Source organism: Cherax quadricarinatus, chromosome 11 (assembly GCF_038502225.1).
Source record: "Cherax quadricarinatus isolate ZL_2023a chromosome 11, ASM3850222v1, whole genome shotgun sequence".
NCBI classification, from domain to species: domain Eukaryota; kingdom Metazoa; phylum Arthropoda; class Malacostraca; order Decapoda; family Parastacidae; genus Cherax; species Cherax quadricarinatus.
Genome location: NC_091302.1, coordinates 33,760,145 through 33,782,301, shown reverse-complemented (window position 1 = coordinate 33,782,301; position 22,157 = coordinate 33,760,145). Strand labels below are relative to the sequence as shown.

Genomic DNA, 22,157 nt, shown 5'->3' with positions numbered 1-22,157 from the left:
CTGTATAAATTACTAAATTTAAAAAGAGAAACTTTGTTTTTTTTTTTGGGGGGGGGGCCACCCTGCCTTGGTTGGATATGGCCGGTTTGTTGGAAAAAAAAAATACACATATAGAGTCACTGGACAGGTTCCTGTAACTACAAGAGGTTCTGAAAGCTTGTATTAGTGTGTGGGTGGACTTGTAAATATGCTAAGTCACCAGTGTGTCTTGTGTCACAATGATGCATCATACCACCACTCACCAACCCTCACTGCCTTCCACAACACATCCCTTCCTCCCCACAAACCTAGTATCTTCCTTCTTTCCTTCCATCCTCTCATCTCTTCCTACCTACCTTCCTTCCTTCCTCTCATCTCTTCCTACCTACCTTCCCCCCTTCCTTCCTTCCACTCATCTCTTCCTACCTACCTATCTTCCCTCCTTCCTTCCTTACTTCTTCCTTCCTTTCTTTCTTTCTTCACTCAAGTAATTTTATGGCCTGTGAGACCAATATAAGGTATATTGAATGTATATTCACTCGTTGTATGTTACACAATAACCGCACAAACGGTCATTATATTGTTTAAAAAACATGTTTACACAAACCAACAATAAAAAATGTTGTTTATTACTATTTTTCTATCACATATATACACATATAAAGTCACTGGACACTTCCCAGAACTGTTACAGCTTCGGTAAAGCTCGTAGTTGTTGTGTGGGGGTGGACTTGTATATATGCTGAATCACCGGCATAATTAGCATCACAATGACAAATAACGCCATCACTCACCACCCTCACTGCCTGTCAACTTCCTCTTCACCCCACCAACCCACATGGAAATAAGTCACCATCTGAAATTTTTGGGTTATCCTAGGTTGATGGTCTCCTTCCTTCCTTCCCTCCTTCCTCTCATCTCTTCCTTTCGTCCTCTCATTTCTTCCTTCCTTCCTCTCTTTCTTCCTACCTTACTTAATCCTTCCTTCCCTCAGGTTTCCTGGGCATTGCTTTTGGTCCCAAACTCCTCAAAACCATGAAATTCATCTTCACTGACATTTCCATCTGTGTTTGAACTGTCACTTGGGAACAAAAAGCCCCAATTAGCCGAGGAGTGAGGAGTTTCTTAGCGTTAGATATGGTGAACAAGGTGTAATAAAATGGCTTTCCCACAATGCACCACTGGGTCCCCGATTTTTTTTGTACTGCACACACTGACCATGGAGATCCATTCTCTCACATCTAGGCGCACCAACTGTTTCCCGCTTAATTTGAGGCCACTAGAATTTACATGTACAGTGGACCCCCGGTTAACGATTTTAATCCGTGCAAGAGGGCTCATCGTTATGCGAAATAATCGTTATGCGAATGAATTTTCCCCATAAGAAATAATGGAAATAAAATTAATCCGTGCAAGACGCCCAAAAGTATGAAAAAAAATTTTTTTTACCACATGAAATGTTAATTTTAATACACACAAACTGAAAAAGGCATGCACAATTACATGACACTTACTTTTATTGAAGATCTGGTGATGATTGATGGGATGGGAGGAGGGGAGAGCATTATCTTCTTACTGTTTAGAAGGGGAATCCCCTTCCATTAGGACTTGAGGTAGCAAGTCCTTTTCTGGGGTTACTTCCCTTCTTCTTTTAATGCCACTAGGACCAGCTTGAGAGTCACTGGACCTCTGTCGCACAACAAATCTGTCCATAGAGCTCTGTACCTCCCGTTCCTTCAAGACTTTCCTAAAATGGGCCATAACATTGTCATTGAAATAGTCACCAGCACGGCTTGCAACAGCTGTGTCAGGGTGATTTTCATCTATAAAGGTTTGCAGTTCAACCCACTGTGCACACATTTCCTTAATCTTTGAAGTAGGCACAATGGATTCCACAACTGGCATAGGCTTCTCAGGGTTAGCCCCAAACCCTTCAAAATCTTTCTTAATTTCCATACTAATTCTCACCCTTTTTACCACAGGGTTGGCACTAGAAGCTTTCTTGGGGCCCATGGTCACTTATTTTCCAGAAACAGCACCGAAAACACTGTAATAATACGAAATATTCCGAGTGTATGCTTGGATGTTACCGCGGAGGCTGGCTGGTAAACAATGGGACGGAGCGGCACATGTGAGGCTGGCTGAGGGCACATTGGACGCGTCTCGGACGAAAATCGGTATGCGGGTTTTTAATCGGTATGCGCGGCAAAAATTTTGCGATAAAAGTAATCGTTATGCGGAAAAATCGCTATGCGATGCCATCGTTATGCGGGGGTCCACTGTACTAGTACGGCACCAACCCTGGTGCATAAGCCGAACTAGTACTAGTATGGCACCAACCCTGAAAGGGTTAAAGCCAACTGGATGAGGCATTCTCAAATTATGAACAAAATAAAATCATGAAGGAATAAGAAAAAACCAGGCAAACTCTTAATGGACACCTAATGAATTTGTTATGCAGTGGGAGTTGTCATAGTTTCTCTTTGCCAATGACAGTACTTATGTCAGATTCTTAACAGAAATTGCAAAGGTTAGTGGAGGAGTCTGGGAGGGTGTGTAGAAAAACAGAAATTAAAAATAAACATAGAAAAGAGCAAGACGAGAATTAAAATAAAGTCAAGGCAATGAAAGCTTTCCTGTAAAAATAGGTGAAGGAAGTAGATATATTTAAACATTTGGGAGGGTTGTGTGTCGGCAGATGGGTCTATGAAAGCCAAGACAGACCATAGAATAGGTAAAGGGAGGAAGGTAGATGAAATGATGAAACACCTGTTGAAAGAAAAGTTTATCAAGGAAGGAAAAGTGGCAACTTACCAGAGTACAGTGGTAGCAATATGTTTATAAAAGTGTGAGGCATAGTCTGTCAATGTTGCAGTGAGGAGGCTGGAGGCAGCAGAGATGTCATATTTGAGACCAATATATGGTATGAATATTATATAGAGAATTAGGAGGGTATAAATTAGAAGAGGGTGTAAAATTAAAGGCATAATTCAGAGGGCAGTGGAGGTACTGCTAAAGTTTGTTTGTTCAGAAAGGATGGAGAAGACCAGTGGGTGCATAAACTGATGGTAGGACAGGTAGGAGTAATCCCAGAAATGGGTGGAGAGAGGAGGTGGAAGAAGTTTTAAGTGGTAAGGACTTTAGCATTCAGCAGGTGTATGTGTGTGTGTATATATATAAGCATGTTAGAGTGAAATGAGTGTTTTTTTTAGACATGCTGTTTGAGTGTGTGCAAGGTAACATTTACGAAGGGATACAGGATATCAGTTAGCCAGACTTGAGTCTTGGAGCTAGGAAGTATAAACTCTAAGCTTTATGCTTTGGAGGGGCGAGGATGTTGCAGTCTGTAGGGTTAACTGAACTGTGATGTCCACACACTTTTGGTCCAATAATTACTGAATGAGACTGAACATGTTTACTTTTTTTTAGGTTGCCCTACCTTGGTGGGAGCCAAGCAGTATAGTAAAGAAAAATATAAAATGTGGGAAAGTTACTGCAGAATACATAAGTTTATACGACACTATGGTACTGATTATTATTGCAGGAATGCACTGATATTGTAAAGTAGGATGTTAGGTAATATGACATCACCACTGGCTAACTCTCTCTCTCTCCCTCATGTGACAGACACAGCCAGTACTTGTGACTCAAAGGGTGATATTGTTATGTTTGATAATGAATGCTAAACCTGTAAGGGTTATACAGCTCCCAGTGATAAAACATTCATACATAAACATTATTTACAGTTTCCTCACATTTTAACATTGACGATGAAGTGGGGACTGTAAGTATACCCTCTGAGTTATAGCAAAAGCTGTGTAAAAATGGTATTTTGGGGAGTGAAAGCATACCTCTCACCCCTGTCCTCCTTTCACTCATCCTATTACCTGGATCAACTCATGGTACTCCATTATCCACTTTCATGTGGTAGAGAGGTTAATGTTAAAAAATGCAAATATAAAACAAAATAAATTTTTAGCATTGCATATACCTGTATATGCAAAAATATACTGTATATGTATATACAGCGAGAGAAACTGATTACCAAATAGGAGATGTAGAGAGGAAAATTATATATAATGTATAAAAATAAATTAACTTAAGGTAAACACCTTGACCTCTTGAAGATACAGTGAACTAACTCAATAGTCTCAAAAGTAAATATACCTGCATCTTGTTGCTTGTTGGAGAACCTAACATCAATTAACCCTTGGCAGATGTAGTGGACAGCTGTGGCCAGGTGTTGATGCCATGCTGTTGGTGGCAAGAAAGGGACAAGTGGAGGGCATGACACCCACAGTCTCTCCATCAATACCATCAAAATATGAACACCCACCAGAGCATCTTCAGCAGCATACCTCTCCTATAAACAAAACAGCTTGAGATGAAGTGCTAAAGAGAAGCATCTCTTAAATCACCAAATTTCTAGAGAAAATCATTCAGCAAATAAAGCAAAATTGCTTGAAAAAAATATTTCTTGCAGCACCCAGGTCACTGAATGACACTTAAAGACCTCATAAAGTACTCTTATTAAGAAGTATTTTCCTGTTTTACAATCACATAAACAACACTATTATTATAATATTCACAAAAAACTGCTAAACGTTTGGGTCATTTAGCGCCACAACCAGCACTGGAAGATTCACGTACTTTCCACAGCTGCTTACCTCTTTCATAAGGCAACTTCTTTTCACATTTTTTCTTCCTGAACGTGTTAAGCAATAGCTTATTATAAAGAAACTATTGCCATATAATCTGATTTTTTTTTTTGTTGCAGTCTTAATTCCTTATTAAAATTAACATCTTGTACTTAGCTGGCAATTTAGAAAGTTACATGATCTTTTCATTTGCTGACAAATACTATTTGCCAGTATGAGCATAACACACCATCCATACAATGCACTGGATTCTGTTTCATACCTGCCTTTTGGTGAGGGTTTCAGCCTCCCAGTCACTGGCTCTGACACGCCAGTCCTTATCCAAGGTACGATCAAGGTACTTCTGTGCTAGAGAGTTCAGCCCCATGCCACCTGCTGACTTTCCTCCTCTTGCTGGTTTACTTGCACAAGATACTTCAGACTCCTGGCACTGCTGCACAAGGTAACGCAAGTCAACACAACCCCGAACCTGTTTTAAAGACATTATTTTGTACAGTGTGCTCATAAAGATAACTGAGAACTTTAAAAATCAACCACTAGCAACAACCAGTACATAGCTCCTATTAGTTATTCCACTTATTACTCTCATTAGACTGTTTTACATTAGCTTCCTTCAGGGATAGGGCCAAGTACTTACCTGTATTTATATTTGCAAATACAGAAAAGTTATTTGTATTTTACTGAATTTGGAAAAAAAGTAAAGTCTTTGTATTAATCTTGCTTTTAATGCTTGTATTTACTGTACAGTAGGGCCCCACACTTATATAGCAGGTTAGGTTCTAGGTTACCACTGCAAAGCAAACATCACTGTAAAGCAGAACACCATTTGCCAGATAACAAAGTTTACATTAACATATATTAAGTTAACAATAGAACTAGGCATTAAGAAACAATAAAAAGTAAAATACACACAGAGTACACTCATTATTTACCTCAAAATATTTGTAGTCTTAATGTAGGGCAAAAGGTGAGTAGTAATTACTGTAGGAAGTCAGGTGTGGTAGGTATGGTAGCTTCCCTGGCCACCCCACCTAATACGACATTTAAAGCGCCCTAGAGCGATAAAATGCATATACAGTGGACCCCCGCATAACGATGGCATCGCATAGCGATTTTTCCGCATAACGATTACTTTTATCGCAAAATTTTTGCCGCGCATACCGATTAAAAACCCGCATACCGATTTTCGTCCGAGACGCGTCCAATGTGCCCTCAGCCAGCCTCACATGTGCCGCTCCGTCCCATTGTTTACCAGCCAGCCTCCGCGGTAACATCCAAGCATACACTCGGAATATTTCGTATTATTACAGTATTTTCGGTGCTGTTTCTGGAAAATAAGTGACCATGGGCCCCAAGAAAGCTTCTAGTGCCAACCCTGTGGTAAAAAGGGTGAGAATTAGTATGGAAATTAAGAAAGATTTTGAAGGGTTTGGGGCTAACCCTGAGAAGCCTATGCCAGTTGTGGAATCCATTGTGCCTACTTCAAAGATTAAGGAAATGTGTGCAGAGTGGGTTGAACTGCAAACCTTTATAGATGAAAATCACCCTGACACAGCTGTTGCAAGCCGTGCTTGTGACTATTTCAATGACAATGTTATGGCCCATTTTAGGAAAGTCTTGAAGGAACGGGAGGTACAGAGCTCTATGGACAGATTTGTTGTGCGACAGAGGTCCAGTGACTCTCAAGCTGGTCCTAGTGGCATTAAAAGAAGAAGGGAAGTAACCCCAGAAAAGGACTTGCTACCTCAAGTCCTAATGGAAGGGGATTCCCCTTCTAAACAGTAAGAAGATAATGCTCTCCCCTCCTCCCATCCCATCAATCATCACCAGATCTTCAATAAAAGTAAGTGTCATGTAATTGTGCATGCCTTTTTCAGTTTGTGTGTATTAAAATTAACATTTCATGTGGTAAAAAAAAATTTTTTTCATACTTTTGGGCGTCTTGCACGGATTAATTTTATTTCCATTATTTCTTATGGGGAAAATTCATTCGCATAACGATTATTTCGCATAACGATGAGCCCTCTTGCACGGATTAAAATCGTTAACCGGGGGTCCACTGTACAGTACACCCATTACTTACCTTAAAATATTTGTAGTCTTAAAGTAGGGTGAGAGGTGAGTAAACGAGATAAAAATGAAAAAAAACAAGAGAGAGAGAACGAGTAAGAGGACAGAGCTGCAGAGTACTTGTGTAAGCCAATGCATTTGGTTATGGCTGATACATGTTCATACAAACACCTTACACTGTGTACAAGTTGCCTCCACAGTGGTACAGTAGAATAAATACAGACCAACACTTCCATTCTCATGTAACATCATTTTTAGAAGGAATGATGCTCTGACAAATTATTATTATTATTATTATTATTATTACAGTGGACCCCCAGTTATCGGCCAGTTTGGTTATTGGCCAACTCGGTTATTGGCGGGGTTTTCGGCACCCGGTTATCGGCCGTTCACTCGGTTATCAGCGGTTTTGTACGCGTCCATCCGCCGGCTGAAGCAGCTTGCGCTTCAGTTTGGCTTTCTCTCTCGGTGGCTGAGGAGGCTTGTGCTCATACATCCAAACTTTTCACTTGTTTACCATTCTTTTTAGTGGTTTTTCTTGCAGTGCAACTGTGAAATAAGTAACCATGGCTCCAAAGAAAGTTCCTAGTAAAGTTCCTGTGGTAAAGAAAGTGAGAAACACCATGGAATTTAAGCGTGAAGTGATCGAAAAGTTTGAGAGTGGTATGAAGGTGATGGAACTTGCCAGGATGTACAGCAAGAATAAATCAACAATTACATCCATCCTGGCAAAGAAAGAACAAATCAAAGATGCTAATGTTGCAAAAAGAGTAGCTTTTCTAACTAAACAAAGGACACCAATAATGGAAGAGATGGAAAAGTTATTATTATTGAGGATTAAGGAAAAAGAATTAGTGGGAGACAGTGTAGTGGAGTCTAATACAGTGGACCCTCGCATAGCGCTATTAATCCGTTCCTGAGAGCTCATAGTTATGCGAAATTATCGTTATGCAAATTAATTTTCCCCATAAGAAATAATGGAAATCAAATTAATCCGTGCAAGACACCCAAAAGTATGAAAAAAAAAATTTTTTTACCACATGAAATATTAATTTTAATACACACAAACTGAAGAAGACATGCACAGTTACATGACACTTACCTTTATTGAAGATCTGGTGATGATTGATGGGATGGGAGGAGGGGAGACTGTGGATGGTCTTAGTGTTTAGAAGGGGAATCCCCTTCCATTAGGACTTGAGGTGTCAAGTCCTTTTCCGGGGTTACTTCCCTTCTTCTTTTAATGCCACTAGGACCAGCTTCAGAGTCACTGGACCTCTGTCACACAACATATCTGTCCATAGAGGCCTGTACCTCTTGTTCCTTTATGACTTTCCTAAAGTGTTTCACAACATTGTCAGTGTAACAGTCACCAGCATGGCTTTCAATAGTTGTGTGAGGGTGATTTTCATCAAAAAAGGTTTGTGCTTTAAGCCACATTGCACACATTTCCTTAATCTTTGAAGTAGGCAACTTCTTCAATTTCTCTATCCCCTCCTCTGGAGCAGTTTCCTCAGGTGTGGCCACTTATTGTTGAAGATGATCTAGCAGCTCATCAGTGGTTAGTTCTTCATTGTCCTCCTCCACCAACTCTTCCACATCCTCCCCACTAACCTCGCCAATATGACCACTAGTTCCAGGCATTTTTTCCTGTTCACCTGGGTGTTAGTCAACTGCTGTGGGTTGCATCCTGGGGGACAAGATTAAGGACCCCAATGGAAATAAGTTACAGTCCTCGATGATGCACTGACTTTCTTGGGTTATCTGGGTGGCTAACCCTCCGGGGTTAATCGTTTCTCGGTAATTGTTTCACGTTGAGCCACACCAACAACACACTCTCCACATCTTCGAGTAATACAGCTGACTGTGGTGCAGCAACAGCTGACCATGGTGCAGCAGCAGCTCTGGTGCAGCAACAGCTGACCATGATGCAGCAGCAGCTGTAGTGCAGCAACAGCTGACCATGGTGCAGCAGCAGCTGTGGTGCAGCAACAGCTGACCATAGTGCAGCAGCAGCTGTGGTGCAGCAACAGCTGACCATGGTGCAGCAGCAGCTGTGGTGCAGCAACAGCTGACTGGTCCAGTAACAGCTGACCGTGGTGCAACAGCAGCTGACTGATCCAGCAACAGCTGACTGGTCCAACAACAGCTGACCGTGGTGCAGCAGCAGCTGACTGATCCAGCAACGGCTGACTGGTCCAGCAACAGCTGATCATGGTGCAGCAGCAGCTGACTGATCCAGCAACAGCTGACTGGTCCAGCAACTGCTGACCGTGGTGCAGCAGCAGCTGACTGTGGTATGACAGTATTTCTCACCCTTTTTACCACAGGGTTAGCACTAGCTTTCTTGGGGCCCATGGGTACTTATTTTTCAGGTGAAATCACTATAAAAAGGCTGTAATAATATGAAATGTTCCGATTGTATGCTTAAATGTTACCACGGAGGCTGGCTTGTAAACAATGCCACTGGCAGAACAAGTGAGGCTAGCTCAGGCTGCATGGACGTGTCTCGGACGAATCGCATTGAGCGAATTTTTTAACACTATGCGAGGCAAAATTTTAGCGATAAAATGTATCGCTATGCGGATTTAACACTATGCGATGCCAACGTTATGCGGGGGTCCACTGTATTTGTGAGAAGGCAAAGCAGTTGCATGAGGATCTTGCCAAGAAAATGCCTGGAATAAGTGCTGCAGTTTGTGAATTTAGGGCCAGCAAAGGATGGTTTGATAGATTTAAGAAGTGTAGTGGCATACACAGTGTTACACAAATAACCTGCACATAGAAGAGAGGAGCTTACGACGACGTTTCGGTCCGACTTGGACCATTTACAAAGTCACACTAACCAGAAGTGGAACACGACGGCTATATATAGGCAGGAGGAGGAGGAGTAGGAGGAGGAGGAGGCGGCGGCGGCGGCGGCGGCGGCGGCGGCGGCGGCGGCGGCGGCAGCGGCAGCGGCAGCGGCAGCGGCAGCGGCAGCGGCAGCGGCAGCAGCAGCAGCAGCAGCAGCAGCAGCAGCAGCAGCAGCAGTAGTAGTAGTAGTAGTAGTAGTAGTAGTAGTAGTAGCAGTAGTAGTAGTAGTAGTGGGGGGAAACTAAGGAGGAGGAGCGAGTCAAATATAAAGACAGGGGAGCACTGCAAGGGAGCTAGGTGCCCACAGAGGGAGAGCAAGTGCACAGAGGTGGGGGGAAGGGGAAGTGATGAAATAAATAATGAAGGAACAGAAACACGCGACAGAAGACGAAAAAAAAAAAGAGGAAAGGGGAAGAGGGAGAAGAAAAAAAAAAGAAAAAATGAGGAATCAGGTTAAGTCACGGGTGTTCTTAAGTTTGGAGCATTTTACAATGTAGTGGGAGAGGAAAGCATCTACAGAGACGAAGCCAGGACTAAGATTCATACAAGGAAAGTTGTGTATTAGAGAGGTCAACAAGACGGCGACTGTTAACCCTTTGACTGTTTTCGACGTATAAATACGTCTTATGAGCCAACGTTTCTGACGTATATATACAGTGGACCCCCGCATAACGATGGCATCACATAGCGATTTTTCCGCATAACGATTACTTTTATCGCAAAATTTTTGCCGCGCATACCGATTAAAAACCCGCTTACCGATTTTCGTCCGAGACGCGTCCAATGTGCCCTCAGCCAGCCTCACATGTGCCGCCCCGTCCCATTGTTTACCAGCCAGCCTCCGCGGTAACATCCAAGCATACACTCGGAATATTTCGTATTATTACAGTATTTTCGGTGCTGTTTCTGGAAAATAAGTGACCATGGGCCCCAAGAAAGCTTCTAGTGCCAACCCTACACCTCAAAGGGTAAGAATTACTATAGAGATGAAGAAAGAGATAATTGATAAGTATGAAAGTGGAGTGCGTATAGCCGACCTAGTCAAGCTGTACAAGAAACCCCAATCAACCATCGCTACTATTGTGGGCACCAGAAAGACAATCAAGGAAGCTGTTCTTGCCAAAGGTTCAACTGTGTTTTCGAAACAAAGATCGCAAGTGATGGAAGATGTTGAGAGACTCTTATTGGTGTGGATAAATGAAAAACAGATAGCAGGAGATAGCATCTCTCAAGCGATCATATGTGAAAAGGCTAGGAAGTTGCATGAGGATTTAATTAAAAAAATGCCTGCAACTAGTGATGATGTGAGTGAATTTAAGGCCAGCAAAGGTTGGTTTGAGAGATTTAAGAAGCGTAGTGGCATCCATAGTGTGATAAGGCATGGTGAGGCTGCCAGTTCGGACCACAAAGCGGCTGAAAAATATGTGCAGGAATTCAAGGAGTACATAGAAACTGAAGGACTGAAACCTGAACAAGTGTTTAATTGTGATGAAACAGGCCTGTTCTGGAAGAAAATGCCAAGCAGGACCTACATTACTCAGGAGGAAAAGGCACTCCCAGGACATAAGCCTATGAAAGACAGGCTTACTTTGTTGATGTGTGCCAATGCTACTGGTGATTGCAAAGTGAAGCCTTTATTAGTGTATCACTCTGAAACTCCCAGAGCGTTCAGGCAAAAGAATGTCCTCAAGGATAATTTGTGTGTGCTGTGGAGGGCAAACAGTAAGGCATGGGTCACTAGGGAATTTTTCTATAACTGGTTACACCATGCATTTGCCCCCAATGTGAAAAATTACCTAACTGAAAAGAAATTAGAACTTAAGTGCCTCCTGGTGTTAGACAATGCCCCTGGTCATCCTACAGACGTGGCAGAGCGACTTTATGGGGACATGAGCTTCATTAAGGTGAAGTTTTTGCCTCCTAATACCACTCCTCTCCTGCAGCCCATGGACCAGCAGGTTATTTCCAACTTCAAGAAACTGTACACAAAAGCTCTGTTTGAAAGGTGCTTTGTAATGACCTCAGAAACTCAACTGACTCTAAGAGAGTTTTGGAGAGATCACTTTAATATCCTCAATTGTGTAAACCTTATAGGTAAGGCTTGGGAGGAAGTGACTAAGAGGACCTTGAACTCTGCTTGGAAGAAACTGTGGCCAGAATGTGTAGACAAAAGGGATTTTGAATGGTTTGAGGCTAACCCTGAGAATCCTGTGCCAGTTGAGGAATCCATTGTGGCATTGGGAAAGTCCTTGGGGTTGGAGGTTAGTGGGGAGGATGTGGAAGAGTTGGTGGAGGAGGACAATGAAGAACTAACCACTGATGAGCTGATAGATCAACTTCAAGAGCAAGAGGCCAGACCTGAGGAAACTGGTTCAGAGGAGGGGAGAGAGAAATTGAAGAAGTTGCCTACTACAAAGATAAAGGAAATCTGTGCTAAGTGGCTTGAAGTGCAAACCTTCATGGATGAAAATCACCCTCACACAGCTATTGCAAGCCGTGTTGGCAACCTGTACACTGACAATGTTGTGAAACACTTTAGGCAAGTCATAAAGGAACGAGAGGTACAGGCCACTATGGACAGATATCTTGTGTGAAAGAAGTCCAGTGACTCTGAAGCTGGCCCTAGTGGCATTAAAAGAAGAAGGGAAGTAACCCCAGAAAAGGACTTACTACCTCAAGTCCTAATGGAAGGGGATTCCCCTTCTAAACACTAACACACTCTCTCCCCTCCTCCCATCCCATCAATCATCACCAGATCTTCAATAAAAGTAAGTGTCATTTAATTGTGCATGCCTTTTTCAGTTTGTGTGTATTAAAATTAACATTTCATGTGGTAAAAAAAAATTTTTTTCATACTTTTGGGCGTCTTGCACGGATTAATTTTATTTCCATTATTTCTTATGGGGAAAATTCATTCGCATAACGATTATTTCGCATAACGATGAGCCCTCTTGCACGGATTAAAATCGTTAACCGGGGGTCCACTGTACTCAATAATTCTAGCGGCTTCAAATCAAGCGGGAGAAAGCTGGTAGGCCCACATGTGAGAGAATGGGTCTGTGTGGTCAGTGTGCACCACATAAAAAAAATCCTGCAGCACACATTGCGTAATGAGAAAAAAAAAACTGATCGTTTTTTTGGAATAAAACGCCGACTTTGAGGTGTATTTTCGTATAGTATTTATCATTGTATTCGCGTTTTCATGGTCTTAGGTGATAAAATGGAAAACATATTACAGAAATAGAGATGATTTTCATTACTTTGACGATGAAAACGACCTTGAAACTGAGCTCAAAGTAGCGGAAATGTTCGATTTTTACCAATGTTCAGGAGTAAACAAATCACACCACACGTCCAATACACATCAACTGGGGAGTCTAATATTCTTTCACTAGTGCACTGATATTATTTATACCATTTTTACAATAATGCAGTTGTCTGCATAACAGTAAATTTTGTATTTTTTTGTATGAATAAAAAATCAAAATAGAAAGCAATAATAATGCTCCCGCTAACTTCGCGGGAGCATAATTCCATGAGTTTTCGACCAAATTTCGAACTTTTGGTGTCATTACCATCGGGAAAAGATTCTCTATCATTTCATAAGAAAAATAATTTTTTTTTTTTTCAAAAATTGAGCGACATAGAATGACAGTTTCAGAAAGGGGCCTGAAACAGTCAAAGGGTTAAAGTTGGAAGTAGGGAAGACAGTTTTAGCAGAAGACCAGTCTATAGGATGGCTGTGATCTCTGACGTGACAGAAAAGAGCATTGTTAGTGTCGGCAAGCCTAACACTATTTTTTGTGCTCTCGTTCATACGTCTCCTCCCTCCACAGATGTTCCTGGTGTCTACTCTATTTCTTGCTCCTCCTGTCCTCTTCAATACTTTGGAGAAACTGACCAGTCTCTTTCTGACAGACTTAGGGAGCACAAAAATAGTGTTAGGCTTGCCGACACTAACAGTGCTCTATTCTGTCACGTCAGAGATCACAGCCATCCTATAGACTGGTCTTCTGCTAAAACTGTCTTCCCTACTTCCAACTTTAACAGCTGCCGTCTTGTTGAATCCTCTCTAATACACAACTTTCCTTGTATGAATCTTAGTCCTGGCTTCATCTCTGTAGATGCCTTCCTCTCCCACTACATTGTAAAATGCTCCAAACTTCAGAACACCCATGACTTACCTCGATTCCTCATTTTTTCTTTTTCTTCTTCTCCCTCTTCCCCTTTCCTTTTTTTTTCGTCTTTCTTCTGTCGCGTGTTTCTGTTCCTTCATTATTTATTTCATCACTTCCCCTTCCCCCCACCTCTGTGCACTTGCTCTCCCTCTGTGGGCACCTAGCTCCCTTGCAGTGCTCCCCTGTCTTTATATTTGACTGCCACTGCCGCCGCCACCTCCTCCTCCTCCTCCTAACCTCCTCCTCCTAACCTCTTCCTCCTAACCTCCTCCTCCTCCTCCTAACCTCCTCCTCCTCCTAACCTCCTCCTCCTAACCTCCTCCTAACCTCCTCCTCCTCCTAACCTCCTCCTCCTCCTAACCTCCTCCTCCTCCTCTTCCTCCTCTTCCTCCTCCTCCTCTTCCTCCTCCTAACCTCCTCCTCCTCCTTGTCCTCCTCCTAACCTCCTCCTCCTCCTCCTAACCTCCTCCTCCTAACCTCTTCCTCCTAACCTCCTCCTCCTCCTCCTAACCTCCTCCTCCTAACCTCCTCCTCCTCCTAACCTCCTCCTCCTAACCTCCTCCTCCTCCTCCTCCTCCTAACCTCCTCCTCCTCCTAACCTCCTCCTCCTCCTCCTCCTCCTCCTCCTAACCTCCTCCTCCTCCTAACCTCCTCCTCCTCCTAACCTCCTCCTCCTCCTAACCTCCTCCTCCTCCTAACCTCCTCCTCCTAACCTCCTCCTCCTCCTAACCTCCTCCTCCTCCTAACCTCCTCCTCCTCCTCCTAACCTCCTCCTCCTAACCTCCTCCTCCTTCTAACCTCCTCCTCCTCCTAACCTCCTCCTCCTCCTCCTAACCTCCTCCTCCTCCTAACCTCCTCCTAACCTCCTCCTCCTCCTAACCTCCTCCTCCTCCTCCTAACCTCCTCCTCCTCCTCCTCCTGCCTATATATATAGCCGTCGTGTTCCACTTCTGGTTAGTGTGACTTTGTAAATGGTCCAAGTCAGACCGAAACGTCGTCGTAAGCTCCTCTCTTCTATGTGCGGGTTATTTGTGTATCGTTCCAGTCACGGTATTGTGCCTTTTTTTTTTTATTTACACAGTGTTGTAAGGCATGGTGAGGCTGCAAGTTCTGACAAATGTGCAGCTGAAAAGTATGCTTACAAATTCCAGCACTATGTAAAGGCTGAAGGATTCGAACCCCAACAAGTTTTCAATTGTGACGAAACAAGTCTGATTTGGAAGAAAATGCCAAAGAGGACCTACATTACCCAGGAGGAAAAGGCACTGCCAGGACACAAGCCTATGAAAGACAGGCTTACTCTTTTGTTGTGTGGTAATGCTAGTGGGGATTTCAAAGTGAAGCCTTTACTTGTGTATCACTCAGAAATTCCCAGTGTGTTTAAGAAAAACAATGTCATGAAGAATAGATTGTGTGTGATCTGGAAAGCTAATCATAAGGCATGGGTCACAAGGCAAATTTTCAAAGAGTGGGTTAATGATTTGTTTGGCCCAAGTGTGAAAAAATACCGCCTGGAAAAGAAACTGCCACTCAAGTGCCTCCTGTTACTGGGCAATGCTCCTGCACATCCTCCAGACTTGGAAGACCAAGTGTTTAGGGACTTCAGTTTTATAAAAGTGAAGTTCTTGCCTCCTAACGCCACTCCTCTCCTCCAGCCCATGGTCCAGCAGGTCATTTTTAACTTCAAAAAACTCTACACAAAAGCAGTGTTTCAAAAGTGCTTTCAAGTGACCTCGGACACTCAGTTGACCCTAAGAGAGCTCTGGAGGAATCACTTTACTATCCTCCATTGCATAAGCTTTATAGGTAAGGCTTGGGAGGGAGTGACTTCCAGGACTTTGAACTCTGCTTGGAGAAAACTGTGGCCAGATTATGTCCAAGAGAGGAATTTTGAAGGTTTTGAGACTCACCGTGACCCTGACCCTGTGGACTCTATTGTGTCTTTGGGGAAGTTCCTGGGGATGGAGGTGAGTGGTAAGGATGTGGAAGAATTGGTGGAGGACCACAAGGAAGAGCTTACCACTGAAGAGCTGCAAGTGCTTCAACTTGAACAGCAACAGATTGCAGCTGAGGAACTTGCTTCAGAGGAGGAGGAAGAGGGAGTGAAGGAGGTGCCTTCTTCAGAGATTAAAGAGGTGTGTGCAATGTGGACCAGGGTGTAAGCTTTTGTAGAGAAACACCACACTGACAAAGCTGAAACAAGCCATTTCTGCAACATGTTTAGTGACAAAACCCTGTCTGTCCCACTTCAGGGAAATCTTAAAGAGACACCAGAAACAGAGCACTCTGGACAGTTATTTTGTGAGACAGGGGTCCAGTGACTCTCAAGCTGGTTCTAGTGGCATTAAAAGGCAGAGAAGGGAAGTAACCCCAGAGAAGGCTTTGCTACCTAAAGTCTTCATAGAGAGGGATTCCCCTTCCAAGCACTGACTCCTCCCTCTTTCCTCCTCCTTATCTTCCAGAAGTCAGCATTAGCCTTCAATAAAGGTATGTAATACTTACATAATTGTAAAAAAAAAATTTTTATGAACATTTTTGTTGGGAACGAATTAATTTTATTTCCACTAATTCTTATGGGAAATATTAATTCGGTTATCGGCCATTTCGGTTATCAGCCGACCTTCACTAATGGATTATGGCCGATAACTGGGGGTCCACTGTATTACAAATTATTACTATTACAAGTTATTATTATTACTATAATCATAATAAAAAAAGAAGCGTTAAATCCACGAGGGCCGTGAATAGCTATAGACAGAGTGAAGGCATAATAAAGAAATATTTTTCTACAATTAAGTAACCAGTGTTTGACTAGAGAAAATGTAATTCTTCTGACACTCCTACAAACCGCTTGGTTAACAAATCTCATATTTATGTCATTTTTTATAATGTGGGTGTATGTATCATGTATATGTTACGTAGCGTGTTTATTACATAATTTTGAAAAAAATATCATAGATGGATTAATGGAAATGTCTATATTAACGTAATATACACTTTAAAAATTGTATTCCTTGTACTTCTCTGTATCATGTTCAAATTAATAAATAAATAAATAAATAAATAAAATAAATTTAATGCGCCCAAGAGATTATGTAGTGTCAAGAGTAGAGAGACTCTTAAAGATTTTAATGTGTACCTGCATGCCAGTACAGTGTGTAAGTATATTTAGGTACAGGTACACATAAGTATAATTATTAGAGTATGTATAAAATAAGCAAGAACTTTAAAACACTTGAAATTTTGGAAAATTTCCAGACGTAATAGAGAGATGTGCTCACAGATAATGTAAACAAACCAGGTGGGGCTTGCCTTTTGTCATAATTTGAAATCACCGTATTAGCGGAACACTCTAAGGCAAAACACCATAAAGCAGGGCCCTACTGTGTTTGTTTCAAATGCAGTTGAAGTATATCATAATTACTTTTCTTATTCAAAACCTAGTGGTCTCTAACCTAATCTAACTTTAACTTGGCAATTTATTATTTTACACACCAGCTGCATCCCACTGAGGTAGGGTGACAAATGGAAAAATATTCACCATCATTCATTCAATCAATCTCTTACCAGAAACATACTGACTCTTCCAACTGCAACATCGTCATCCCTCCCAAAGAGTGTTGGCACTCTACTTCCTATCTCCAGGACTCTAGTGTTAACCAGTTTCCCTGAATCCCTTCATAAGCATACTTTGCTCACACTCCAATAGCATATGTAGCCATAAAAACTACTTACCTTTTCTCTCTGACCTAATGCTCTCACACTAGCCTTCATACCCTCCCTCGAACCCATCCTCAGACAACCACTACCCTTCCTTACTTCCACCCCAGATTTATATACTGTTATCCCATCATTGTGTGATGAATGGTTAAAAAACTGACAGGTTGAAGATTGAGACACTTGTGCACCATATGGGAATCTTTATTCAGGAAACGTTTTGCCACACAGTGGCTTCATCAGTCCAATACAAAGCAGAAAGGTGTAAGGAGAGGAGGAGTTTGAGGTAATCAGTCCCTCAGCCTGGAGTCGATGTGTTCAGTCCATCAATCTTATAGAATGTACAGCATAGGGCTATAGATGTGGCTTGTATACTGTAGTCAGGTGAGGCGAAGCAGGAGTAGGCGGGGTCATAGTGAAACCAACCACTAGTTTAAGTAGGTCTTCGTCCAAAGGTTGGACAAGTGTTGAAGAATTCTTTGTAGCAAGATCCCATAATGATGCAGTGTCTGACAGTAGGTCTAAGACCTACTTAGACTAGTGGCTGGTTCCACTATGATCCCCGCCTACTCCTGCTTCGTCTCACCTGACTACAGTACATGAGCCATGTCCACGGCCCTATGCTGTACATTCTACAAGATTGATGGACTGAACACATCAACTCCAGGCTGAGGGACTGATTAACTCAAACTCCTCCTCTCCTTACACCTTTCTGCTTTTTATTGGACTGATGAAGCCACTGTGTGGCAAAACATTTCCTGAATAAAGATTCCCATATGGTGCATAAGTGTCTCAATCTTCATCCCATCCTTGTCCATCCTCTCTAAATGCCCAAACCAACTCAATAACTACTCCTCAGCAATTTGAATTATACCTCCGGTAAGCCCACACCCAATCTCTACACTGCGAAATCTCTGCATAATACTCATGTCACACACTGCTCTCAAACACATTATAATATGCCTCCAACCTCCTCCTCACTTCACTGTTTAACTCTTTGACGGTCCAAACTCCCGATCTGAGATTTGTCCACAGGGTAGAGAATCTTTTTCTAAAGGTAATAAAACAAAAAGTACAAAATTTGATGGAAAACTGACGAAATTATGCTATCATGAATTTTGCAGCATCAGTGATATTTACGAATTGGCAATTTGTCCACTTTGAGTTCTATTTAAGGCCAATTATGTTGTTCCAGTCGACCAAATTCTTAGCTATTTTGCTAGTATGTCTTCCATTTTAGTGACTGAATACAAGAAACCACCCAAGCAACTACTTCAACTGCCCAATAAAGTGGTCAGAAACTGGTAATTTGTCCAATTTCACACAAATTTCAAAATATTCCAATTTCAAAATAGGGTCCAGAATAAACAATGCAGGCATTCTTGGCACTAAAATAACATTTCCTCTGTTCATCAGTTATGTTTCCAGGCTTTACACATGAATTCCATTTTGATTTTTTATTCACACACACACAAAAAAAAAATTACTGTTATACAATATTGCAACAATTGAATAAATAATATCGGTGCCTTCATGAATGCATATCAGACCCACCAGTTGATGTGATTGGATGTGTGATGTGATTATTTACTCTTGAACATTATCAAAAATCAAATATTTCCCCTACTTTAAGCTCAATTTCAAGCTATTTTCAGACATAAAACTAATTAAAATCATCTCTATTTCTGTAACACATCTTCCATCCTATCAAATGAGACCAAGAAGTCATGAATACAACCATAAAAAAATACAAAAATACACCTCAAAGTCACTGTTTTACACCAAAAACACGGTTGCAGTTTTTTTCCCATTATTCACTGTATGCTGCAGGATTTTTTGTTTATATGGTGCACACTTACCACATAAACTCATTCTTCAATATCTAGGTCCAAATTTACCACTCACAGCTTATTTGAGTGAACTGAGCTCACGCTGTAAAACAACGGCACAGACCCAGGCTTCAAACCCATAGATGCATCAACATACTAGCTACCTTTTCTTCCCTCATCTATTTCATTCTTTACATAGATCCCTCTGCTGACATGTTCACTCCAATATGATTTCCAATCTTTCACTGCCTAGGCTTTCTGTTACTCTCATCATCTTGCTCCTTTCTATGCTCACTTTAATTTCCATCTTTTACACACCCTTCCATATTCCTCCACCAATCCTTGCAACTTCTCTTCTGAATACCCAAAATAAAATACATGTGCCATTGTCAAAAAGCAACTGTGACAACTCTCACCTTTTGAGATTCATTATCTTTTAATATTTCACCTTTCCCCAACACCCCAGCATTCACTTTATTACAATCCCATCTAAAATTGTTCAACAACCATGGTGACATCATGCATCCCCAAGAGACTTTATTTATCCAGTATTTATATAAACCACATTGGGTTATTCTACTACTGTGGAGTAGAGGATGCCAGTGTGGAATCTGTCCAGTTCCTGATTTTTAAAGCATAACTGGTAGGATTTGGGGCAATCTACCAAGTAATTCAATAATTAAATCCATTTTGTATGTTTACCAGTGTGTAAATTAATGAGAAAATATATAGTAAATCCTTCAGTGTACAGTAATATATTTGGAAAAAATTATTTTTTTTTTGGTCTGATAAGGCCTAATGTTCCCCAACCTGACCAAAATACAATGATGCACAAAATTTTTATTATCAAACATTTTCAGACTTAAAATATGTATATTAAATTTTCCATCTTTGAGGATTGAAATTATTTAATTAACCCCTTGACTGTTGAAACCTCAAATCCTGAAGTGTCTCCTGGTGTTGAAAAATATTTGAAAAAAAAAAAAAAAAAAAAAATTTTTCTTATGAACATGTTAAGATTATTTTTCTGATTGTTTAAAGCCCCCAAAAATTTTTCTGCCATCAGTACTTACTGAGATATAGAGGCGTAAAGTTGGCAGAAAATGAGCCGCGTATGGCAACATCGCGAATTTTACTCTCATTCGAAGGTATCTTGCTTTTTCCACTACAGTGGTCCCTCGTTTTTCGTAATTAATCCGTTCCTGGAAGTGTGACTATTATCGAAAATGACGATTTTCGAATCCATTTTCCCCATAAGAAATAATGTAAATCCAATTAATTCGTTCCAGACACCCAGAAGTATCAACAACAATTTTTTTGATGAAAATTAAGACACTTGTGCAACATCTGGTTATCTTTATTGTAGACGTTTCGCCATCCAGTGGCTTTATCAATACAGATTCTTGGACATAATTAGAAAACAGAAGAACTATATACAAAAGATGAGATAATCAGTCCCTCAGCCTTGGAGGTGGTGTTTACAGCACCATGGTTGTAGAGATTCTGAAGCACAGGTAAAGAGACTGGCGCTTATATAGGCATCAGTGAATAGGGACATGTAGCAGACGAGGGCAAAGTCACTGGTAGGCGGGATTCCCCAGTGGAAGTAGGTCCTACCCAAATCGATGGGTTAGTTGTAGAAGCCGTGAAGAAGGTCATGTAGATGTCCTCTGAACCAAGATTCCATGATGCTGCAGTGCAAGACAGGTATACAATACTGACAAGATGAAAGTTAAGACACTTGTGCAACATCTGGTTATCTTTATTGTAGACATTTCACCATCCAGTGGCTTTATCAATATAGATTCTTGGACATAATTAGAAAACAGAAGTAGGACCTACTTCCACTGGGGAATCCCGCCTACCAGTAACTATGCCCTCATCTGCTACACATCCCTATTAACTGACGCCTATATAAGCACCAGTCTCTTTACCTGTGCTTCAGAATCTCTACAACTACGGTGCTCTAAACACCACCTCCAAGGCTGAGGGACTGATTACCTCATCTTTTGTATATAGTTCTTCTGTTTTCTAATTATGTCCAAGAATCTGTATTGATAAAGCCACTGGATGGCAAAACGTCTACAATAAAGATAACCAGATGTTGCACAAGTGTCTTAATTTTCATCTTGTCGGTATTGTATACCTGTCTTGCACAACAATTTTTTTTTTACCTTAAAGATAGATTTACATGCACAAAAGAATGAACATTCAACATGACAGTTACCTTTATTGAAGGCTGTTGTTGATGAATGGAAGACAGGGAGGAGGAGAAAGGGAAGAAAAGTTATTGTTTGGAATGGGAATCCCCCTCCCTAAGGACTCTAGGTCACTTCAGAGGTCACTTCCCTAGCTTAAATATAGATTTACATGCAGAAAAGAATTCCAAATAAATGCAAAGCACTAATAAAATGTATAAATGAACATTGGTAATAGGGGTAGTTGATGAGTGGAATGGTCTGCCTAGTAGGGTGATTGAAGCTAAAACATTGGGTAGTTTCAAATTTAGGTTGGATAAATACACGAGAGAGAGAGGGGTTGGATTTGAATCAGGCTTGCACATGAGCAAATAGGTTTATCAAAGCTTATTGCTTATGCTGTTAGTGGGTTGAATTTGTGAAGGACTTGCCTAGTATGGGCCAACAGGCCTATTGCAGTGTTCCTCCTTTCTTATATTCTAAAAGCTATGGCTTGGGTAGTTTCAAATTTAAGTTGGATAAATACATGAGTGAGAGGGGTTGGATTTGAGTCTGACTTGCACCTGAGCTTATTGTTTGGGTAGCATCTGTTCTGCTAGTGGGTTGGATTTGTGAAGGACCTGCCTAGTATGGGCCAGCTTGCCTGTTGCAGTGTTCCTCCTTTCTTAAGTT

At 41.4% G+C, this 22,157-nt stretch overlaps 1 protein-coding gene across 7 annotated transcripts in view; it reads right to left on the bottom strand.

The window, feature by feature from the left end:
* LOC128687641 (exonuclease 3'-5' domain-containing protein 2) overlaps window positions 1-22,157 on the bottom strand; it is a 95,308-nt gene that overhangs the window by 23,747 nt on the left and 49,404 nt on the right. For all 7 annotated transcript variants that reach the window (XM_053775203.2, XM_053775199.2, XM_053775201.1 and 4 more), the window contains 2 exons: window positions 4,900-5,106; window positions 4,147-4,342 (listed from right to left, as the gene is read on the bottom strand). In XM_053775203.2, the coding sequence (XP_053631178.1) occupies window positions 4,147-4,342; window positions 4,900-5,106 (403 nt within the window). The remainder of the gene's footprint in view (window positions 1-4,146; window positions 4,343-4,899; window positions 5,107-22,157) is intronic.